The sequence below is a fragment of the Solea solea genome, chromosome 18 (assembly GCF_958295425.1).
Source record: "Solea solea chromosome 18, fSolSol10.1, whole genome shotgun sequence".
NCBI classification, from domain to species: Eukaryota; Metazoa; Chordata; class Actinopteri; order Pleuronectiformes; family Soleidae; genus Solea; species Solea solea.
In genome coordinates this window covers 17150205-17164544 of record NC_081151.1, presented here as the reverse complement: position 1 = coordinate 17164544, position 14340 = coordinate 17150205, and the positions used below count along the sequence as shown (strand labels likewise).

The 14340-nt window shown below is 38.5% G+C and overlaps 1 protein-coding gene across 3 annotated transcripts in view; it reads left to right on the top strand.

The window, feature by feature from the left end:
* Positions 1 to 722: 722 nt before the first annotated feature.
* The window catches only part of map4k5 (mitogen-activated protein kinase kinase kinase kinase 5), a 34021-nt gene continuing 20403 nt past the window's right edge, over positions 723 to 14340 (top strand). For all 3 annotated transcript variants that reach the window (XM_058616201.1, XM_058616202.1, XM_058616200.1), the window contains exons 1-10: positions 723 to 1125; positions 2653 to 2884; positions 6712 to 6769; positions 10214 to 10304; positions 11998 to 12062; positions 12148 to 12203; positions 12282 to 12329; positions 13448 to 13490; positions 13604 to 13676; positions 14103 to 14234. In XM_058616201.1, the coding sequence (XP_058472184.1) occupies positions 2777 to 2884; positions 6712 to 6769; positions 10214 to 10304; positions 11998 to 12062; positions 12148 to 12203; positions 12282 to 12329; positions 13448 to 13490; positions 13604 to 13676; positions 14103 to 14234 (674 nt within the window). In that variant the 5' untranslated portion in view covers positions 723 to 1125; positions 2653 to 2776. The remainder of the gene's footprint in view (positions 1126 to 2652; positions 2885 to 6711; positions 6770 to 10213; positions 10305 to 11997; positions 12063 to 12147; positions 12204 to 12281; positions 12330 to 13447; positions 13491 to 13603; positions 13677 to 14102; positions 14235 to 14340) is intronic.

Below are 14340 nucleotides of genomic sequence, written 5' to 3'. Positions count from 1 at the left end.
TGTCGTAAATGCACAAACGGGAATTGCAATACATCCTGGTATGTTCAAGTGACGATAAGACTCCCAAATATTTGCATTACAAAGTCGCTGCTTGAGGAAGTAATAATTTTACAGTATAATTGACTGTATATTACATACGACCTTTCATTGTGTCGTGTTCGGGTATGTAATGACAAACAGCTGTAAAATATAGTAATTTAATTGTTACTTTCACAAAAGTGCATAATAATACAATATGAAATTGATGCATACATTCATAATTCGTTTGTAATGGCAGTATAATCGGCTAAATAACATGTAGTGCAATAAAAACACCAGCATTTCCTGCTTAAATTAAGCTTCGTACAACAACACAAGCAGCATATGTTAAGTATTTTATGTAAAATGTAGAATGCCAATGTAAGTTTATCACCTGGTAAATGTAAAATTGGTTAAAACAAACAAAAACACGAGTGTAATGAATTATTATTAATCAGCGAGGACTAGGGATATTGATATTTTCTTTGGTGGGTGAATTTATTATGTGATTTACCTGTACTATTTTGACATTTACTTATAATCCCACCTCCCCATTACATTAACAAACATTTTAATTTTAATTTCGTGTTAATGTAATTATTTCACATTTAAATGTTAGAACGTGGTTGCGTTAGTTGACATAAACGCAGCGGGATTGTGTTTATTTGTCACGGAGAGTGTGCGGATTTTACGAGGTGGTTCGTGAAAGCAGCACCAGGATCCAGTAAAGCGACTGTACGCAGATTAGCGACAGACTGTTGCTTTTCTCTGCGTTTTTTTGGTAGTACGTTTTAAGTGCAACACTCAGGTTGTTTGCGGTTGACACGTTACGTCCGATTCCGACGTCTTTGCCGAAACTGTCAGTGGAGACAGTTGACATGTCAACGGCTAAAACTTTAACTCTGGGACTGTAACGCTGCAGCGGAGGAGACGGAGCGAAGTGCAAACAGCCCACTGAAGTTTACCAGTTTCCTCGATAACAAAGGAAAGGGGGGGCTCACTTTCTCATTATTTTGTGCTTTTATTCGACGCCATCGTTCCGTTGAAAAGCCCGAACAGGATTTGAAATGCAAGACTTCCTCGTCAGCCGTGTTTGTACCGTGAAAGGTAGGCACAGCTGAAGTTACACAGCAGCGGCCAAGCTAAGTAGTTAACGCTAGCTCGTTAGCGTTAGCATTAGCCGAGCTGATGCTATTAGCCCCCCTGACTCTCCACATCTACAGCGATGTCAAACCCCCGGATCTGGCTATTTACTGAAATATCCAGTGTCTATGTGAACCTCACACTGCAGCTAATGCCAGCATAGTCGTTTCTGGGTTATTTTATTGTTCAATACGAGGCTAAAACAACTTTAGTTGGCTTTATTTATGACTTATTTCAGTTACGACACTTTATTTGAGTATGTTCAACACTTTGGTTGAACTACTGTTGTTTTAAATGTAGAACGAGCACCAGAGTTGTTGTGACGTACAGATGTTGAATAACTGTATTTAGTCCATTCTCACTTTGTTGTGTGTCTTTAAGATACAAAATAAGCGCGCCTCACACGAGGTGATGTTGGTTTAGTACTTATTTTTTTAGTATGTGCTTCAATACAAGGTTCGAGTAACTAAAGTCTGAGATTGGCCTTTAAGTGAAATTGAATACCAGAGGTGTTGGGTACCTTTTATTTTCAAAGTAGTCCATTCCATTGTCAGATTGTTTCTTTTGTGGCTGTTAAACTGCTTAAATAAAGGAAAAATCATGTGTAGATTAATGATATATATATATATATACATATGAATGTATATGTATATATGTGTATATATATATATATGTGTATACGTACGTATGTATGTATGTATGTATATATGTATGTATATATGTATGTATGTATATATATATATATATATGTATGTATGTATGTATATATATATATATATACATATGTATGTATGTATATATTTATATATGTATGTATGTATGTATGTATGTATGTATATATATATATATATATATATATATATATGTATATATATGTGTATATATATATATATGGTTCAATACAATGCTTAAGTAACCTGAGTTTGAGAGTAGCTGTATGAGAAAGTGATTACCAGAGCAGTTGGTGTGACAGATGTTGAATAACCGTATTTTCCAAGTCGCCCTTATCAATCTATCTTCTGTATTGTTGTTAAAGGAATGGCGCTTCAACAGTTAATTGATTATGAACATTTATTTTGTTAACCATGTTATTTAAAAAAAAAATTTGTGGTCAAACCAGACATCCACACTAGGGATGAGCCGACACGATACCTAATTATGATTTTGACTAGTATTGGTCCAATACTGGTCAAAATCACTAGATGAGATAATGGATAGAGAAAATCTGCAATTGCAAAAATGTCATGTTGTGGGCTGCTGAGTTCCTCTGGGAGAAGAATATTTGATACACAATTGTAGAATTATGTATTTAAAATGGCTGCATATTTTGTTATCAAATGTGAAAAAAGTTGAGCCATCCTTAATCCACACATCAGTTTTATCATTTTTTTTAAATTGAATCAATAAAACAATCAACAGATTAATTGGAAATGTAAACAATTGTGAGTTGTACATTTCCCCTTCAATCCTTTCTCAATGTCAATCTTTCAGGACATGGAGCGTGGAGAAGGACCATCTGAGTAAAGGACTTCAGCACGGAACCTTCGCTTTATCAAACCAGCATCAGATTGGGTCAAGCAAACTAAATGTAAAGGATTGTCTGAATCTAGCCACCATGGATATCTTTCCCCGGCCCAGCGGTGAAATCCAGAGGAGAAACCCCCAGCATGATTTTGAACTCATTCAGAGGGTGGGAAGTGGCACATATGGAGACGTGTACAAGGTACGTTGGAGTGGAGGGACTGGTTCCCACAGCCTGTCATTAAAACTGAAGATATTTTGGCTCACCTTTTTATGTGATGTATCAAGCCAATAGTTTTAATTCATGGCAGAGTGTTGTTCGATAACATGTGGTAAACACATTCGACACAGTATCTGTTGATTGGGGCCAATATTTGTGCATATTAATCTACAGATGAACTGGCACAAATATTGTGACTGAAACAACATCATACAACTAGAGAAAACATTCAAAGATGCATACGCTAACCCCAAGGATGACAATTGTTTAAAATAAATAAATAAATAAATCAGAATATCGATCACCACCAAATTTTAATCATCTCTTCCTTGCTCCATATTCTACATCCATAAAAAATGTCATCCTAATCTGTTCTTCATCTTTTGAATTAATTAAACTGCTCAAGAAGAAATGTGGCCTAAATAACCTCCTTGGCAGAAGTTGTTTGGGCGATTGTTTTAACAATATATAAACGACAGATAATACTGAAATGTCCATCACAATTAGGGCTGCAGCGATTAATCGATTATTGTTGGATTACTCAATCAGCCATCAACTATTTTAATAATCAAATCCATCTCTTGGACTGAGCTCTTTGATAAGTCATCTTCTTGAATGTGAATATTTTGTGGGTTTCTTTGCGCCATATTTGGTTTGTGGACAGAACAAGATATATGATGTTACTTTATGACTCTATTGGTGTCAGTTGGAAGCTTTTTACGGAGCAAAGTTATTGGAATTTCTATAAATCCTGCACCGTAATAAGATCATCAATTGGAAAAATGAATCAGAAACGAAATCAGATTTCTAGCCGCTCTGTGTCAGCTGCAACGAGGTGTGTTTTGCTGTGTTTATCCATCTGCCACCGACGAACAGATGACCCATTTGACCTGCAGTGTGATAGTTCAGGCAGCCTGTCGTGGTCCCTCTACATACAAAGCCTCACTGGTCGGCCCCCGGCCCCCCCCCCCCCCACCCCCAGACAGGCCACTCGTGGAATGCAGCGCCTGGTATTCTCCCGGAGCTGCACAGACTGAGCACTGCAGCACGCTGAAATATGATCAGACCCTGTCTAAACATGCGTTTCACGATGGGTGTGTTCTGTAGCACACTGACAGCGGAAACCCCTCTCACTGGGAATAGTCCTCCATTGGTTTTGCTGTGCTCCGTTTAATTTCAATGTCATTCCTTACTGGGGATGATTTATTATATCTGATTATGTTAAATTGAGAGTCACATAGTTTTTGCTCTTTGTTATTGCTGGTGGTGATGATTCATTCATCTTCATTATAGTGTCATGCCGTTGGCTCTCAGTATAGTGAAGCTCATTTTTTGTAATTTCCCTTGTATTTTGTGTAGGATTCTATTCAAACTATGTTCTCAAATTTTAAATGCACAGTTGGGGTTTTTTAATCAAACACAATATCTAGTTTGTTGATGTTGGGAAGCAAAGGATCATGGGAATTGTTAACAGCGATGAGTAGATGTGATCCCTTAGTGACAAATAAAATGAGCCGGGTTAAGTTGAACCAAAGATAATTACCTCAAATAGAAACCTGTAATTATGTGTTGGAAACATGTTGGCCTTTATAAGTGCACTCCTCCACAAAATGTATAACAAGTGTAGAAAAATCAGAGAACTTGGTTTAGTTATTGAAAAAAGTCTTGAACATAGTTGACGTGTAAAATAGTTAGTTAATAATTGATTAATCGTTGCAGCCCTACTTCAGTCCCTCTTTCAGTTGATCGGAATGATGAAATAAAATACATTGAGTGGAAGATGAATGCATGGCAAAGCATCGCAAAGGACATGATGCATGAATTAACATCACAGGCGTGATCTCTTGGGGGTTTCGGTTCCCTCAAGTGTTGAACGTATTTAAAACCAGCATGCATTGCTGAGTCATTTGACTTAAATTGACTTAAAGTAAATGCAGGTTCCAACTGGTGAAAGACGATTTTAAACTTGGGTTTTTAACAGTTGTTTTGACCAGTGGAAATTGGCTTTTTACATTAAACCTAATTAATTATTGGACCGGACAAATACCGATTTTAATGGAAGCTCAATAAAAAAAAGTCTAGGTAATGTCACTTGTGTAGGTGAGTTGAGTATTGATACGAGCTCTGCTTCCGTTTTATGTTAAAATGGATGATGTCAAATCAGGAATCGGAGAATCCTACGGTCAATCATTTATTTATTCATAATGATCCTTCGCTGACTCCGTCATCCTTCATTGTTTGTTAGGCCTTTGTTTAAGTTGTTGAAAGTTGATTGTAAGGAAGCATTTTCTTCACTGTGAAGAGTCTCTTTTGTCCCCGTCTTTAACGTCCTTTAACGTACATCTACATAGACATGAGGCACACCTGTTTTTGCGTGAGCCTGACATGTGGATTAATCTTCTGTCAGATCTTGTCTCCCCCGAGGTCTGTTACGTGCCTGACTTTTTCGTATGTCACAGTCTGAGTTGCTCAAGGGTGCTAGACTTCTTTTTCGGCTGCGTAACGTATTTGAACATCAGCTTTAAACTTCCTCTTTTGAGGTTTATTTCTCAGGTTGGTTTGAGCTTAGGCCGGAAGCTAGACACAAGTTTTTAGGCAAGTATTTGGTCATCACTTAAAAATAATGGAAGATGACGAGTCTTTGACTTTTACAGCTGAAAAATGTGTGCAAAAAAAAGCACAGTAACTGTATTTTGCTGTATTTTTTCTGTAAAGCTTTTTCTGTTGGTGTTTGTTTGTGTGGGTGTGTATACACATGTGGTATCAGCTGCAGAACAAGTTCAATCTTTGTGTGGGTTACAGTTGACCTGGGTGAATCACCAGAGCGTTGGGAGCACTGAAATGTGGCCACAATGGGAGGGTTTTATGATTAACGGTTGATTTAGCTGCCCGTCACATCACTTCAGTCCCTCGGATTAGGCAGTATCCCATCTTGACCTGGATTCGGCGGTGCAGCCTACTTTGAGAGAGAAATTTCACAAATTATGTGTTTCTGTACATTATAATATAAGCTGACATGGTGAAAAAAATCACATGTTAAGCTGATAAATGTCAAATATTCAGGAGAGACTAAAAGAATATAACAGGAATGAGATACGTTCACAAGCCATGTCACGGCAGAGACATTTAAAGGTTTGTTGTTAGTCATAGCTTTGGGGACAGATGGTGTGTAGCCTCTCCTTGCTGAGTAATGCTTCCGAAAGTTTGACCCAAATAACCTCTGAGCGGAGTGTTTATCTTTGAGGAGCAGGGTTGAATTTCTGTGGGTTCAGTCAGTGTGGGAATGAAGAAGAGGAGCCAGGCATTAAGAAGACATATCTGTTTTATGATTGAATGTTGTGGTTTTGGATTTGTCTGAATCATCTTGGCAGACAAATTCATAGCAGTTGAATATTTTCACTCCAGTTGTCACACAGGTTTAAAATGATCACACAAACCCCGATTAGTCCAGAACCCCACCTGAAGTCTCATTAAACAGCACTATCAAGTTATTACGGGCCACGTGTTTAATTAATAAAATTGTATTTTTTTGTCATCACTGACAGTACCCTTGGTACTTTTATTAATTGTTTTATTAGGTGTCCGTTACCCACCAAAATATTCAGTAATTATGTCTCTCATTTGGTCTCAAATTTAAAAAAAAAACTGACGTAAAACTAATTATCTGGACTTTGAGATGATTAATCGGTCATCTCAAAGACAAAAATCCAGCCAATTGTCACATTGTCATGTCAAGTGTCTTGATCCTACACATATCGGTGACTGTTCCTAATACATGATTCCAAACACCTTCCGCTGTTGTCTTTCAGGCACGAAACATTCAAACTGGAGAGCTTGCTGCTGTGAAAATCATAAAGTTGGAACCAGGTAAGAGCGTTCACCTTGTCTCAGTTTCACAGTAAAGAGGAAACGTTCTCGTTTCAGTTTTGTGTGTTGTTTTCCAGGTTTTTGAACGGAATACACTAAAGGTATTGTCTGAAAAATGAACCAATAAACACAACAGCAAATATTTATTCATTTATAGGCCTAGAGGTTTTTCCTCTTTTAATATTATTCATGTAAATCCCAGGCTCCTTCAGAGGAACGTCGTTCAAACAAAAATCTTGTTAAAGAACATTGGGGGAAGTGTGATGTTACAGTGTGAAGGAGAGGAGGATATTATAGATTAATGTGTCCGGCTCTGCATTCTGTACTGTTGATGACCTAGTGACTGAGTTCCTGTGATCCAGATTAGTGGGATTAGGAAAAACCTCGGGCGGCAACCAGACGAGCTCAGCTGATAAACCAGCGAGTGAAGGAAGAGATTCACTTCCAGTTATTTTCTCTTTTCATTCATCATGTCACTGTTGGCGCAAGGATAGGAGTGACTGAGGGGATGTACCAAGTTTACACACATTGTTTTTCTGAGGGTGTTGTCTCCACACTGTTTAATTACTGAGCTCCAGATTGTCTAAATTGGTCATCTCCTCCTTTCTGATCAGACCTAAACAGTCTTGAGCTTTTTAATCCATGTCCTTTACATATTCTGTTGTCGTAAAAAATAGGCAAAGAGAATCGGGTATGTGAAGCTTCAATTTGGAAAAAGGCCTAAGAAGAGAATGTTCTCACCAAGATGCATTAAACTAAGTTTAAGTTGATTTAAAATGCTAATTAATGAGTTATTCGTGGACGTCCCATAATGTTTCTGCACGCGGACATCAGTTTTGACAATTAAACACCGTTCATATTTGCTTTATTTATATTCACTTTATCTTCCCCTGAGATAAGAAAACTAGTGATAATAACTCGACCTGCGTCATCGTGTTGAAGCAGGATATTCTTTTCTCTACCCTCGCGTTTGCAAGTCACTCCTTTTTGCTGGAGGTAAACAGCTTTGGGCGGACTGGAGAATCAAACAGGTTTGACCAGGAGGAACTTTGAGGGGAACGATAGAGAGGTAGGAGGTAGGAGTGGTGACGCCCTCTGGCTTTAGTGACTGTGGGAAGCAGAGTGGGTTAGTCGATCATTTTGAGGTTTAAAAAAGAACAGTCAAGATCAAATTAGTGTTTGTTATCCTTACCATTTTGTTACTAACTAATTAGAGTGACTTCTAGACAAGTGTTAGAGTTATCTTAAAGATGAACTTATTTTCGTCATGTGCTTACTTCCTACACGCTGAGCTGAAACTTGAAGTTGTGAGCGGAGATGTGTATATTCTGAGCAGAGGGAAGCGCGCAGCCTCTGAGGAAGTGGCTACACTCTCATCTAACCAAGAAGATTTTTTTTTGTGTGTGTGACCAAGCATGTCACTGAAATGACTGTTGCTCAAATGTTTGTGGCTCCTCGTACCATTTACTCTCTGTCAACACCGTGATCAGCAGTAGTTCATCTGGATGGGAAACTACACTGTAACCGATAAAGCTGTAATCACACATGCGGTTATATGGAATTGTGACCAGATTAATGAGTCCCCCCCACATGTTTATAGTGTTTTGTAATATTGCAAACTCACTGAGAGGTTCTCTTCACATTCGTCATGGTAAAAGTTGTGTATCAGAGCTGTTAAAAATGAATTACATCCTTACTGATCCTTATAAGATGCTTGTTGACTTTCTCGAGCGTAGTTCAGTTAAGCCTGTTACACACTTTTCAATCTGTTACATTTCATTCGTGCGAGTGATTTGTTAAAAGTAGATAAAAATGAACTGGTTTGTTGTTTTCCAGCTGGATAATTTATGCACGTGTGTCATTTCAACCAGGCTTTTCTATGAGAGAGAGTAACCCCCCTCTCTGACTCTTAACAGGCTGAAAGCAGGACTGCTGCTCTGCCTCTGTGGGTACAAATCCTGACTACTTGAAAAAGGAGCATTTTTGGCCCATTCATCATGTTGTTTTTCCAAACTACAGCGTTCCCTGGATCGCTTAATGGCCCTCTTGGTTTATTGTCTTGAGCTGTGAAATGTACCGAGTTGTGGGTGAAGACTAATAATAATAATAATAAGACTGCAATTAATTCATCAGTGTCTTTCAACTATTTCTCTGCTTGAAGCTTCTTAAATGCATGGGCCTTTTTGTAGTTGCTCCTCAGAACGAAGTTTTTGTTTTCTGTACAAAAATAGATATGCAAGGACATCATTTTGAGTTTTGGGAAATGCAGGTTGCCATTTTTTGACTCTACTGGCCAAAAAACTTGTTATTTCATTAATAAGATTAATCAAATTGATTTGATTTATGATAGAAATCAAATTTATTCTAACCCTGTGCAAAAATTATAATAGGTAATATGAATCTATGAGCAATAAAATAAGCATGAACTGTTTACAATGAAATAACTATTAGTTGCAGTTTTAGTGGACATTTCTTTCTGTTATTGTTGGTGATACCATGTTTTGTTGGATACTGTTGAGTCAACCAGCGGATTTTTTTTTTATGATGCCGTAGAGCAATCAAAAGAGCCAAAATTGACACAGGAAAAAAAGAGAAAAATTAGCTCTGTTGACAATAATTTCCACCGCAAGTTAAATGCAGCCTGCTGTTGTGATTTCAATGTTTTTGGCGGATATTGTGTCCATTAATTGAGCTTAATCTGGACTGTTGCCTAGGATGACTGTTGATAGAGCGCTGGAGTTGGCAGAGTCTGGTAGATCTAAACCTCCTGTTAATGTATTCCAGGGCCGTGTCCCTGTGCAATTGGGAGCAGCTGGGCTTACATATTTGTCTTCTTACTTCCTACTGGTCGGATGTGTTGAAGAGCTTTGCTGTAGTGGAAAGCCGCATGGATATTAGCCTACGCCGCATAAAGTTAAAGAGCACAAGGTGTTCTTTCTTTTGTTGTTTGCTTGTCTATAAGCTGCCTTGTTTACAAAGAGATAAGATGTTCCCATCATCAACAGCTAACTGGTTTCAATGGTATGGCTGATGGTCTGTGTGGTCATTCTGAACCAGAACCACTTATGGTTCAGAATGACCACACACTAGTTTTAAAACTTGTTTTGTAGTTTCATTGATTTTTGTGCCATGGTGAATAGCAAAAAGAGAAAATAGGGAAGTGTTTATTTTTGTTTGGAAATTTAAAAAAAAAGAAGATTGTGCTGCTTAACGTTTATGTCAAGAACATAAACTGATTTAAACTTTTTTTGCTCGTGAAGAGTTTGTAAATGAATTATGACCCAATGTGTTTTTGTTTCGCACTTGCAATAATTTAGTGAGGTGTTGATTTCAAAAAGGAAAATATTTCATTGAAAATGAAACAATTCCCTGTGCAGAAAATGGAAGAAAAAAAAAGGGGGAAAGTTATTCATGTGTCTGTGCACTTTCTCCCTCTGTTTCCAGGGGATGACTTTTCCATCATACAGCAGGAAATCTTCATGGTGAAGGAATGCATGCACCACAATATTGTGGCCTACTTTGGGAGCTACCTCTGGTAAGAGTCAGCTCAAAATTATCCTGTTTTGTCATTTTACTTGAGGTATTTTCTGTCCCCCTCGCTGCCAGTTCACAAGGTACGATATTTATGAAAGTCATACGTTATTGCCAGAAAGATTCCACAAGACGCTGCCTGAAACTAACATGGCGTATTTAATTACTGAGTCACACCTGTGTGTGAGAGTATGACTCAAATGCCAACCGATGCCGACTAGGCCCCGCAGTGCCAGGATGAAGCCTGTGTGTTGTGGCTGGTATCTGAGAGGAAGTAGGGCTGGTCGACCCACCACTGCCTCAGACTTCCAGCAGGTTTAACTGGAACATGAGCCTCTGATCTCTTTCCTATGGCTGTTTTCCCAGAGAGATGTGTGTGTTGTCACAGCAGGTGTGTCTTATATAGTCTCACCGCACAGAGAACAAATGGTTACTGTAAATCCTTAATGAGTAACCCACCATGCATTAATTATTATACAACAATCTTTGTTCTATTAGAGGAACCACAGTTTTATTTGGGAGTTTAAGTTGGTCACTTTTGTGTCCGGAAATTATTTCCATATCCAGCTAAATTTAAAGTAGATTTAAAAAGAGATACAGTTGTGATTTTGAAACTATCGTCACTTCTGCTGGCCAGCTGTCACAGATCTACGCAAGCAATTTTATGACAGTTACACCAGACCTATTTTTAGCTTCTCATCTCAGGGTTAACATAATATTGCTACCAACTACACTCACTGTTGTGAGTTGTGTGTTTAAGAGTTGATCTTCAGCAGGAAACCTTTGACAATGCTACATCCATATTACCCTGTTTTTATTTAAAATGCATAAAGCTCTGGATTTGCCTTCCTTCTACGCTACCCTGGTGTTTTAGAGCCCCCAAAAATGGGGAGTGAAAAAAAACTTCAGGGTTTGTTTTAGTTAGAAAACTCCAGGGCTGCGTTTTTCATCTGGGTTGGCAAAAGCAGACAGCTTTGGAAATGATGACCGCATTCACATCATCCCTGAACAAAAAAAACTCCATCTTAATTTCAGTGTCATCTCCTCATCAGTCTAATTAAAGAAATACCTGTGTTTTTACTTTACGTTGTATTTAATCAGGTTTATAAATGCGTTGAGTTTAAAAATCAATGTGTCCTTACCAAGTCAGGCAGCAGTACATATGTTTTAGACAGGACAAGGTTAAAATAAGCATGCCCAATATAATAAAGAAATAATAAAATACAACAGAATACAAGTACAATGAGGCACAACATCCTCATCCAGGTATTTGTGCCTCTAAGTAATTTAAAAACACTTTACAAGTGCTCAATGAAACCAGAAACTTCAGTTTCATATAATTTCTTGGATCGTTCCAGTTAAAGGGATCGGCTTATTTAAATGCCTTCTTCCCCACAATTCAGTGCGGACCTTTCTGACAGATGTAGGCCCGAAGATACGCTGGAAGCTGACTCAAGATGGACTTATAAATTAGAACAGCGTTAGCATCTGCGTGTGGACGGGTCCCGTGATAACTTTTTACCATTGTTCATTTTCAACTACAGAGGAGAGGATCAGCTTCCTGTTTACACTGACATCATAAATGTTGTTTTCAAATAAAAACGTACTAGCAGGGATGTTGCCAAGTGTTTGTGTTGTACATTAGCTGTACAGCTGCCTAAATCAGCTCTTTACTTAATCTTCTCTGTTTATTTCAGTCGGGAGAAGCTTTGGATATGTATGGAGTACTGTGGTGGAGGATCTCTGCAGGACATATATCATGGTTAGTTTTTAGGTTTTTTGTAATGAAGTCATGAAATGGTTTCCAATATGGTCCACATATAACATCAATCTCTACTACGTTACAGTAACGGGACCTCTGTCAGAGCTCCAGATAGCATATGTCAGCCGAGAGACCTTGCAGGTAATTTTAAATTCTAAATAATGTTTTAAATGAACATGTTAAGTGTGTAAAATTTAAACTAAATTCACACATTTACAGGGTTTGGGATATCTGCACACCAAGGGCAAGATGCATCGTGACATCAAGGTATGACCTTTTCGATTGTTTTTTTATTTCATCTTATTTTACTTTGATAATGTGCCACAAGTTAGGGATTGTTATTTCTAGCACATATGCCATTCAATGAAAATTCATTGGTATTATTTGTCCAATAAATTCCAGTGCATGAGCACTAGTGAAATGAATGCAGGCTTCATTAGCTCTGTTACCATTTGAGCTAATGGAAACAGCTCACGAGATGCATTCAAAGACTCTTGTAAATGACATCACTCCTGTGGGATCTACAGTGTGTTATGCTTGGTGGAGTGGCTGCATTTCAAGAAATCTCTTAAATATCATCACTTCTGCAAACACGCATGATGTCCACAAACTAGATGCTTGCTGCTGCTGTCACCTTGTGACAATAGAGGTACTACAAATAACGCCAGTAGTCACTGGAGTTAAATATTTGTATTTATAAATGCAGCGATTTTTTTAATATACTATGAATAGTCTGCTTAACTAATGGACTTTTTAATGATCAAGCGAATAATAATACTGAAATACTCATGTCCATCCCTACATGCTGTCTGTCATGCCAGCATAAAATAACACCTCTGCAGTGCTGCAGTCACAGGAAAAGGAGTAGCTGAGCATGTGGTCTTTTAGAAGCTTGTGACGAAAGGTGTTACTTTTCAGCATGTTTGTGGTTGAGCTAAAGTTGACCATACGTGGTGCATGTGCGCTCAGGCAGAAGCCTCAGAATCCCCGCATGTGTTGTCACAGAAGGTCAGGGCTGGATCTATTATCTTAACTCAGCTCTACAGAGCGAGCACTTCCTGTTTCCTCTATTCTCGCTGCAGGATGCCACCAGAGAGACTGTCAGTCACGGCCAACAGAAACAGATTCAGGGGGAGTGTCAGAAAGCTGTGGTAGTGGTGTAACTTTACCGATCAGAGTGAGACCCGAGAAGTTAATATTTCAAGCAGACCAGATGTTCCCGAGAAAGCTCAACACATAGTTGGCACTTTGTTTTGAACCAGTTTTTCAGCACATCACTCCATCTGAGGTTTTTCCTGCCCGCGTCTCATGATACTGAAACATCACTATGGTCGTAAATGTGTTTTATCCAAACTAAAACAATACATTTGACATTTTCTAAACAGGGTGCCAACATACTTCTTACAGACAATGGAGATGTGAAGTTAGGTATGTTGTGTTGCTTTTTCTTTTCTTTTTTTCAATTACTTAAACTCCTCAGTAGCACTGTGTTGTCTCTAGAATACTTAACATTAAGAAAGCTGTTTCAATCCCCGTTACAGCTGACTTTGGAGTTGCAGCCAAAATAACAGCCACCATTGCCAAGAGAAAGTCCTTCATTGGAACACCTTATTGGTGAGTGTGTCAATGAGCCTGTAAGAGGCTTTGCTGAATGGATACTGGAACAGGACTTCTTTTTCCATTTAGAATTAGTCTTATTCACCGAAGCATCAGTTAAACACATTTAATCTCATACCAAAAAAAGATTTGTCATCTGTGTGTAATCAAAAGTACACATTATTAGCAGTTTCAGCTGAAAGGTTCAAGTTCAGATTCCTGCAGCAGCTGAAGTGAAATCTCACTGTCACTGAACCTTGACCTTTGAACACTCTGTAGAGCAAAGATAAGTCAGCATACTTCTCCTGCAAAGAACAACATATATGATATCATAGTATAAACATTGGTTTCGGTTTTTATTTCAAGGAGGCCTCATTCATTCACCAACTGTCCATCTTTATTTTTTGAGTGCCGTCACTGAATTCTTGTCCTGCATTTATCCAGGATGGCTCCAGAAGTAGCAGCAGTGGAGAAGAACGGCGGCTACAACCAGCTCTGTGATATCTGGGCTGTTGGCATCACGTCCATAGAGCTGGCCGAGCTTCAGCCTCCAATGTTCGACTTGCACCCAATGAGGTATGTTTTACTTTCCTCGAAACAATCGGTCAGAGTTTCCTCGAATGATCCTCAGGCTGCTTCCTGCTTTTGTGTTCTTGTAATGTTTCATCACGTCTTGATTACT